This window comes from Sorghum bicolor, chromosome 2 (genome assembly GCF_000003195.3).
Source record: "Sorghum bicolor cultivar BTx623 chromosome 2, Sorghum_bicolor_NCBIv3, whole genome shotgun sequence".
In the NCBI taxonomy this organism is placed as follows: Eukaryota; Viridiplantae; Streptophyta; class Magnoliopsida; order Poales; family Poaceae; genus Sorghum; species Sorghum bicolor.
In genome coordinates, this window is record NC_012871.2 from 9,018,785 (window position 1) to 9,028,845 (window position 10,061).

At 42.5% G+C, this 10,061-nt stretch overlaps 1 protein-coding gene across 1 annotated transcript; it reads left to right on the forward strand.

Annotated features, from left to right (window-relative positions):
- Positions 4,069-6,810, forward strand: LOC8081772 (glucan endo-1,3-beta-glucosidase). The gene is made up of 4 exons (XM_021454535.1): positions 4,069-5,395; positions 5,513-5,749; positions 5,847-5,930; positions 6,511-6,810. Exons 1-4 carry the CDS (start codon positions 4,328-4,330, stop codon positions 6,640-6,642), a joined length of 1,521 nt encoding a protein of 506 aa, XP_021310210.1. The 5' UTR covers positions 4,069-4,327; the 3' UTR covers positions 6,643-6,810.

Here is a 10,061-nt window from a genome sequence, read left to right on the forward strand (position 1 = left end):
AGCCCCTACTCAAGCCCCAATAGCTAAATATAGGTTTCCAGGCTAAAAACATTACTCCAGCAGAGCCCCTACTGACCCCATATTTGGCTGGGCACCCATGTTTCTCCCCCAGACCCCATTCCTGTTGGCCCAACAGGACAGCCCCCATCCTCCATCGCGTGTCCTAGCCCCGGCGCATGCTCCCTCTCTTTCTTCCCTTGCATGTGCATGACACCCTATGGTAACCGGCCCGACGCTCTAATTGTGTCCCTGTCCAAAGAAAGAAGAAATCGGAAGAAGAAAAAGACAATGACGAGTGTGTCCCTTCTGTCATTCTCTTTTGAATAGGTTTGGGGGTTCAAATTTGAGCGCTACTGTTGGAGTTGAAGCAAAAAAGTTAAACCCCAAAAAATAGGAGGAGCACCCAAATTAAAAGTAGAGGCCTATTTTTGGGGTCTACTGCTGCAGTTGCTCTAAGCAAAAAGGGATAAAAATATTGTAGAAAGGAGCATTGCTAGGGGGAGGGGGAGGGATGCAGCCGGAAGATGCGAGGAACTTCCACGTACACAAAGAAATCAATTTTTAAGGCTCTTTTGGAATATAGAAATATCACATAAATTATATAGGAAATTTACAGTATTTAATTTAAATTTAACAGAATGTAGGACAACATTAAGAAATCTCACGTTCCAAATGGAGCATTAGAGTCGTATTGAGCCAAACTTATTTATGTTTGACTGAATTTATAGAAAATGACACCATATTTTAAACATATTATAAAAACATATTTCATGGTGTATCTAATCTAATACACCATATTGAACTTATTTATATTTCATGGAGTAATACTAATTTGGTGTCACAAATCTTGGTAGTCTTTGAAATTTAAAATTTTAACTTAAGATAAGATAACTCATAAATTAGATTATTCATGGATGGAGGGAGTATGTTTTTTTAAGGAAGCAGAGTCCATCTAATGACGGACAAACATACTGAATAATTGGCTATGGAGTACATGGGACGCACCCTAAGGTACACTCCGGATGCCTTCGTACTACTTTTCATGAGGAGTTAAAAAAAACTCCTATGGTCCTGCATAAAATAGTTATGCTATTTCTTTATCGAGTGGGAAAATTATATGTAGACCTACAATTGCTCTACGTTATTTTAACCATTAGTTTTAAACTAGTAAATATGCCCGTGCGTTGCAACGGGAAATAAATAAATCCTTGTACATCAGAAGTTCACTGAAAATAAGAAAAATAATTTGTTTGTGTAAGTATGATTGTATAATATGTTCAATGAATTTGTAATTAATAACATTGAGAATTTCTATGTAGAATTACCTAACACAATAGCACTATGTATTGTCTGCTTCAAATTTTATATGAAGTAAAACAGGGTTCATGTCAACCCATAGCTGTCATCGCCAAACAGATGCATTGCTCGCTCCCATGACAATGTACCATCGCCACACAAATGCATTGTTCCATCCAATGACCATCTGCCATGGTTGCAACATGCTGCGTGCAAGTTCTATCGCCTCCTCACCTCCAAAAATACAAAAGAAAGTATCCCCATCTCAAATCTCAGTAGCCATGGGCAGCTGCAGTAAGTACTTGAAACCAAAATACAACACAGGAAGGTGGAACAGTCTTTGTGGAGACAAAACGAATATCCCTAGGAGCTTCTGGTATGGTAAGAAAAAAGACTATCAAACCAAACAAATTTTATTACAGTAGATTTCAAGAAGAAATATAAATCCAAACCTTGATTACAGAAGCTTTCAAGAAAAAAAAAACATAAATCACACGACATTGAAAGATACTATCCATGGGAAGGGTTCAGTTCTACTGCAAGACAAGACTGAATCAGAGACAGATCAGACCATGAGAAGGTTTAGTTCCACTTCAAGACAGAACACTGAAAGATATTGTCCATGAGAAATTCCAAACATCGGCTCATACTCCAGTTTGTCCTCCTACCGTTCCACACCTTGCTTCCCCAAGCCGCAGCCACAAAGGTAGAATAGCATATGAACTAATTTTTCAGTATACAAGAGCAAAAAAAATCCTAATACTACTCAGCGTTATCTAATAAGAAGAAGAAAAAACACATATGAATACCTAGTATATTAACTAAACCTAGCGATTCCAAAGAGAATAACATATGAACTACACTTTTCAGTATACAAGAGAAAAAGAAAGAGAACCCTAATACTACTTAGCAACATCAAGAAGCAAACCTTGCTGGATCATGTGTACGACGAGGTCAAGAGTATTTGTTATTGTTCAGCTCAGCGATTTTCTTGTTCAGCTTGACGAGATCGGGCTCTGTACTTGTTCAGCTCGGTGAAATCAGGATTCAAATCCTGCGAAAACAAGATATCCCCATGGCAACTTTTAAGTTTAGCTTCAACCGCTCTAATACATAAATTGGAAAAAAAGTGAAGGAATTTTTGTCGAACCTGGAGTTCTTGTCGAACTTACCAGGGTTTTTTTCCCGATTCGAGCTGTTCCGGTCCGAAGCTGGTGTCTTCATTTGATTGGATTCCGATTCCAACTCGCTACGTGTGGATGAACCATCGGTGATGCCATGAACGTCGACCAAAGCGGCGGCGTCGGCTTGCGACAGCAAGGCGCGGGAGGAGGCGGAGACTGCTCCACTGAGTGTCGATGCTGCGCGCGGCCCGAGAGGAGGAGGCGCAGACTGCTCCATTGAGCGTCACGCTGTACGCGAGACGCGAGACGCGAGGAGCGGCAGCGCTGCGAGACAGCGGCGGCGGCGCGCGCGGGATGGAAGCGGTGAGCACTGGCACTAAGACTGGAGGAACGGTGGCGCGGCGCGCGGCATGGTTCCACGAGACAGGAGCAACGGCGGCGCGAGACAGAAGCGTTGCGTCGGCGGCGCGGGGAGACGACGGGACGAGAAGTGTTGCGGCATCGGTGTGGGCAGCGACGTGAGGAAGTGGGCCAGTGCCTTGCTCGTGAGTGAGTGGGCCGGATGGGCTAGATTTGAATGGGCTGGACGAAGAAAAATACCAGAAATTTTGTCTCTTTCGTCGTCTCCATCGCGTTCGATTCGTGGTTGTCGTGGACTCGGAGAGAGGAGAGGCAGAAAAAAAAGGCAGACTGAAATTTTACCTCTTTATTAATAGGTATAGATATAGATGTAAAAGTATATTACTATAAAATTGTGTTTTGAGACAATTATATTCATCTAATTATTAAATATCCAAGTTATCACACTTATTGTTCCATAGTAAATAGTTTTCTAGGAACTCTGAACAGATATTTTTTTATAGGAACTCTGAAGATTAAGGACGTCAGCAAAAGATACACATGCTTGTATCTCTGAAGATCAAAGACGTTGGCAAAAGATGCACATACTTGTATCTCCTTTTCTTTCTTGGAGAATATCTCCTGGTTTTGATAGCTATCGTTTGCATGCACCTATGATTAGTTTCTTTTATTAGGAGGCAGTGTTCTATGTTTACGTAGAATATTATTTATTTTATTAGGATAAATTTAAAGTTATTATTTTGGGACCGAGGGAGTATGATTTTGACTTTTACTTAGGCCTTGTTCAGTTGGCAAAATTTTAAAATTTTAGGTACTGTAGTACTTTCGTTTTTATTTGACAAATATTATCAAGAGCATCTCCAAAGGCTTTGGCAAATTGACTTGGCATTTGTTGCTATTTGCAAACTCCTATAACAAAATGCTAAGGATAAAAATAGGTCATCTCTAAGGGAATTGGCATTTGGACTTGGCAAAGGATAAAAATAGAAGGTCTCCAGGCGTGCGCTTTTCTCGTGCGTGACTTTGCTCGCGCGGTCGGGTTTGCAAAGTCGTCCACATCTTGAAATTTTTGCTAAATTTGCTCCCTCATTTGCCAAGTTGCCCAAATTGCAAACTCCAAATGCAAAACCGTTGGATACCTCTTTTGGAGCTTTTTGGCAAATTACTAAAATGCAAACCTCAAATGTAAAACCCTTGGAGATGCTCGACTCAAAAAATTCGACTCACAAATTATAGGTAAATTGTGTAATTAGTTTTTGTTTTCTTCTATATTTAATACTTCATTTATATGCCGCAAGATTCGATGTGACGGATAATCTGAAATTTTTGACAAAACTTTTGAGAACTAAACAAGGTCTTACTTAATATAAAGAAGAAATGTACCAACCTGAATGGAATCTTTTACTCCATAGTAGGACCTTTACCCAGCCATAATTGGCGCACTGTAACCACAGCCAGAAGTTAAACTCCGAACGCCCCTCGCCACCGCTGTTGGACGGGCGTCCGGCCGGCGCGAGCGATCGTACTTCACCGACCAGACCACCACCATGGCCGCACCGCCGTCGTGGCAACGGCACGCAGCTGCTGCCGTCGTTGTTTCCGTGTCCCTCCTCATCCTCGTCGTAGCGCCGTCGTCCACCACCGCTATCGGCGTCAACTACGGCACCAAGGGCGACAACCTCCCGCCGCCGGCGACGGTGGCGTCGTTCCTGGCCAACCGCACCCGCATCGACCGCGTGAAGCTGTTCGACACGAACCCGGACATGGTCCGCGCCTTCGCCGGCACGGGCATCGCGCTCATGGTCACCGCGGGCAACGGCGACATCCCCAAGCTCGCGACCAAGGACGGCGCGGCGGCGTGGGTGTCCGCCAACGTGGCGCCGTACTACCCCAAGACGGACATCTCGCTCGTCCTCGTCGGGAACGAGATCATGGACACGGGCGACGCGTCCCTCATCTCCAACCTGGTGCCCGCCATGCGCGCGCTCAGGGCGGCGCTGGTGGCGGCGGGGTTCCGCAAGATCCGCGTCTCGACGCCGCACTCCCTGGGCATCCTTGCCGGCGCCTCCGAGCCGCCGTCGGCGAGCCGGTTCCGCGACGGCTGGGACCGCGCCGTGTTCGCGCCGATGCTGGCGTTCCACCGGCAGAGCAGGTCGCCGTTCATGGTGAACCCGTACCCGTACTTCGGGTACAACGGCGCGACGCTCCCCTACGCGCTGGCGCGGCCGGACAACAAGCTGGGCGTGACGGACCCCGGCACGGGCATCACCTACACCAGCATGTTCGAGGCGCAGCTGGACTCGGTGTACTCGGCGATGAAGAAGCTCGGCTTCGACGACGTGGAGATCGCGGTGGGGGAGACCGGGTGGCCAACCAAGGCCATGGACGGGCAGATCGGCGTCAGCAACGCCGACGCGGCGGAGTACAACCGGTACCTCATCGGCGAGGCCGGCGGCGGGTCCGGCACGCCGCTGATGCCCAAGCGCACCTTCGAGACGTACATCTTCGCGCTCTTCAACGAGAACCTCAAGCCGGGCCCCGTCGCCGAGCGCAACTTCGGCCTCTTCTACGCCAACCTCACGCCGGTGTACGACGTCGGCCTCATGAAAGACGGGGTACGCGCGCACGTCTTGGCCTTGCCATTGCCGAGACGACGACGGGCATACGGTGGCAGGCATTGCCGCATTGGTGCGTGTTCTGACGGACGTTTCTGCATGCGCGGCGCAATGCAGGTGAAGACAGGGGCTGCGCCGGCGCCGGCGCCGGCGCCGGCAGCTACGGTGGCGTCTGCCCCTGAATCCAAGGCTGCCAAGAAAGATGAAGTGGAGGCGGCCGCGGCACCTGAAGAGACGGACGCGTCCGCGTCGACGCCTGCGCCGTCGTCCGTGGAGGACGAAGGTTCATCCGAGGCCACCGGACCGTCGCCGTCGTCAGAGAAGGGTGATTCGACCGACGAAGACAAGACGACGGTTCGCTGACAAGCTCTGGTCTATTGTTTGTCGATTGTGACTGCGATTGTCGCAGGAATTTGACTTCCCCTCGTGTTGTGCCTGTTTGATCGTGCAGGAGGAGGAAGGAGGGGATGCGCCGCCACCGGCGGCGGCAGCGGCCAGCGGGCATGCCGATGAGTCGTCGGAGACAGTAGCAAAGGTATGCTTGCTCGTGCATGCATGCGGCATTGGCCTCGCCGCTTTTGGACGCATTTTGCGTTTAGTCGTCATGCATCGAAGGGAAAAACTGAATAGCGTGCATCATGCGTTCATGCTTTCCTGAAGGGAAATACAATTATGCATTGGAACGGTCACTACTCAGTGCCCAATATATATAGGGAAAAAAAACTTAGCACGATCAAGCTTCTGACTTGATTACTTTTATAGTTTGGAAACATATATGAGTTTTGTTTGTATGTAGTCAGATTCGCATGAATCCACGTATATTAGAGTGGATTGGAGTGAAACTTACTAAATTCCACCTTATTCTATCTCAACACAAAGGCCATAGTATACGTCATATAACTAATGCTTAATTTCAACTCTCAATGAATGATTTCACAATCAAAATAAATGTGCCGTGAAGGCATGAAAACTATGAACTTTGGACTCAACAAGACTTTCTGTTGGGAAATTAATGTTTTGCTTTGATTTCATAATATGCATGCCAAAATAGTCCACATTGCCTTTTGTTGGCCATGGACTGATGATGATCTCTTTTTTGTTGAAAAACGGATCAGGACGGCGATGCTGCTGGAGGCGGTAAAACGCCGGCGCCGGCGGGTGCAGAGTCTCACGGCGGCAACCTCAGAGTCCCCGTCTCGTCCGTCCTTACAATTGCTCTGTCGTCTCTAGCTCTTGTTGGCATCTAACCTCTCTTCTTCGTTTCGTCGGCCGTATCACTGTGACGATATGTTTAGTATACGTAGCTGAGCATGCTGTAAGTATATATTGATTGACGATGGTTAGCTGAAGCTATTAATTAAAATTCTAAAGTATGCAAATGGCATGTTGTCCGTTATTCGATAAATTGTTGTTTTAACTCGTGTTGTGCGTGCAGTTAAGAAAACTATCGACAATGAGCGTCTAATTTGCTCCATGCATAGGAGGATGGCACACAGACGGGATTATACCATACTCCCTCCATCCTAAGTTCCTAACATTCTAAGAATCCTAAAAAGTCAAAGCATCTTAAATTTGAATAAAATTATATAATAAGATAACAACATTTATTATACCAACTAAGTATCATTAGATTTTTTATTAATTATATTTATATAGTATATCTATTTGATGTCATAAATCTTTGTAATTCTCTCTACAATTTTGGTCAAACATGAGATGATTTGACTCTCCAAGATTTTTAAAATGTTTTATGATTTGAAATGGAGAGAGTAATATATATATATATATATATATATATAATAGAAATGTGAACAACAAAGTGGTCATGACTCATGAGTAGATATGGGTCGAGGTAGTTGTGTTAAGACCTGTTTACTTCACCTCTTTTTGCCAATTTTTTTTGTTGTTTTACCTTATCTTTTAGCAAAATCGTTTTAAACAACATGGGCAAAAAAAAGCAAAACTTGGGTGGCTAAACTTTTGGCATTTGCGACCCAAGTGACCCAAAACCGGCCAAAAACATCATAGGGACACGTGTTGTGTCTACATGGCTAAAGTTTTGCCATGCATATAAACACCAAGATGTAAGTTTGAGTGGGCAAAAGTTTTACAACAAAAGGTTAGAGATAAAAGTTTTACCATTCCAAAAGAATCTAAACACCATCTAAGTTAATAGGATAAAATAAACTCTACTTTGTGGAACAATTTTTTTCTTGAATAATGTCTAAAAAAAGAAAACCATTTGTATGAGACAAGGAGAACTTTTCTACCTAAACATTTAGTTCAATGAGGGTTATACACATGCATGGGACTGTCTATGATTGTTGTCCCTAGTTCAATGTTGGAAAATTGCTCTTAGGTTAGTTTCAACGGAGAGTTTCATGTCATTGTTTTCAAGATTGCCATATCATATATAATAAAATAAAATATGGACGAAACTCTAATTTTCAATGGAGAGTTTTATTCTATAGTTTCATATATATTTAATTTCGTGACTCATAAGTAGTTAGTAATTGTGTTAAGAAAGTTTTATCTTTATGAAACTCACTTCTTCTCTCTCCTCTTAAACATGTTGCCACATCATCAAAATCTGTTATATGAGAGCTCGTTAAATGTAAATAAAACTTTGGTGAAATTTTCACTGAAACTGCCTTTAATCGTGCTGTGCCAGCCGGACAAGCTAGCGTCTAGGCTTGGAGCAAGCATGGCCATGTGAGTATGTGACACATCTCGCTACAATATTGTGCCGTGTTAGCCCAAGGCACAACCCAACCCTCGCATAAAATGTTACTAAATAGGAGTTCGTGTTGTCATCAACTATATAAATATCTGCCCACTCAACCGATTCACATGTGCATCGTCCACATAATTTTGTAACGATGGGAGGGTAAAGTAAACACTACTATAAGATAAAAATTAAGGTCTAAATCACATTACAAGGTCATGATACATATGAACCTATGTAGCATACAAGGTTAAAATTGTATACCAGTCATGACAGGGTAGCATAAAAACCTTTTCAGCGGCTCATCATGTAAACACATGCTGCTAATGTACATATTTTTGTCTTAAAAACTATAAAAAGTTTTTATGATACCAAGTCACATTTAAATTATATGTTCATGTACTATCTGAACACATTAAATGCATGTTCTAACGTTGAAACACGCTAATTGACTATCTCCAACAATCGTCACCCAAAATACAAGATATATTTGTCCTTTGGATAGCGCTACAGGTAAGAGGTTCCATACTTATTTTTAGTCTTCTCCAACAACAGAACCTAAAAGACAACACTCTCTGCAAATAGGGTCTCGAGGAGAGAGCATACGGGTTATGCCTCTCCTGATATCCAAAATAGGTCTTCTACTCTGTTGGAGACTATATGTATTATGTTGGAGACCATTTTGGGTTTAGATTTCCAAATAGGTCTCCTATTAGAGACAAGCTAACATACTTGGGAACATGCTACATCATGTGTTGTCATGTAGGTTGGGATTCGGCAACGAGAACTTACTCCCTCATCCCTATTTTTTTTTAGTGTTGCGATGCGAACCATATTAATAAAAAAATTCTCAAGTTTGCTTAAATTTATAGAAATATAAGCAATATATTTATGTTTTTAAATAAATTATAAAAATAGATTCAATGATCTAATGATACTATTTGTATACTATAAATATTAATATTTTATGTTATATTTAAAGTTAAGTATAATTGATTTCTCGAGAAGTGAGAATGACATATGACAGAGGAAGTACACTATAGGCATAGAAAAGGAGAATAGCAATTTACACTAATAAAATTATATAATGTGCAAATTTGCAAAATAAAAAGGCATACCACGTGCAATAGATCAGACATGCATCGATTAGACATGACCTGTTTAGTTGCTACAGTAAAGCAAGAGGGGTGTTTTCCGTTGGTTTTCGTCCATTTTCATCCCTAGCTATAGCCGTTGCAGCCGTGTTTTTTTTTTCACTCACAGTTTTTTTTTGACAATAATTTTTTCACTCACAGTTCACTGCAGGAGCAGCTGCAAGAGTAGCTGAACAACCCCTTAGAAGAAACTTTTATATGTAAATATTATTTATTTATCTTATTTTAATAAATTCAAAACTAATATAAATATATACTCTACATGTTGTATCTATGAAATTATTAAATGAAGCTCATAGTCATTAGGAAATAATACTACAGCAAAACATATACTCCCTCCATATCTAGAAAGAAAGAAAGAAAGTTGTTTTGGACAAGGTTTGGGTCAAACATTAAAAATATAAATCATGAATAACTTTTAAGTTGTTAAGTTTGAGAATATGAAAACTATATGAATAGATTTATCTTGAAAAATATGTTTATAAAAATATAATATCACTTTTAGATAAATATTTTTTTTAAATAAGAAGTTAAAGTTAGGTTTTGAAGACCGTATCATTGTTCTAAATGATTTTTTTTATAGTTATAGAGAGAGTATTTTTTAAAAATTCTCACATGAGCACGATTGACCACAGGTAAAAAAAAAAGCATGGGAAACGCCCACTTGCACCCTCCACGTCACGATATATGGGCCCGTTCTGTCACCCTCACAAACTTTTTTTCCCTAGCGTGTAAACCAGGAAACTTGGGCCTCCTTACGGGCCCGCATGGCTGAGGGTACGCACGG

Coding starts and splice junctions, on each gene's coding strand:
- LOC8081772 (XM_021454535.1), top strand. CDS start 4,328: ATGGCCGCACCGCCGTCGTGGCAACGGCACGCAGCTGCTGCCGTCGTT. Junction 5,396..5,512: donor TCGGCCTCATGAAAGACGGG/GTACGCGCGCAC, acceptor GGCGCAATGCAG/GTGAAGACAGGGGCTGCGCC. Junction 5,931..6,510: donor CGTCGGAGACAGTAGCAAAG/GTATGCTTGCTC, acceptor AAAACGGATCAG/GACGGCGATGCTGCTGGAGG.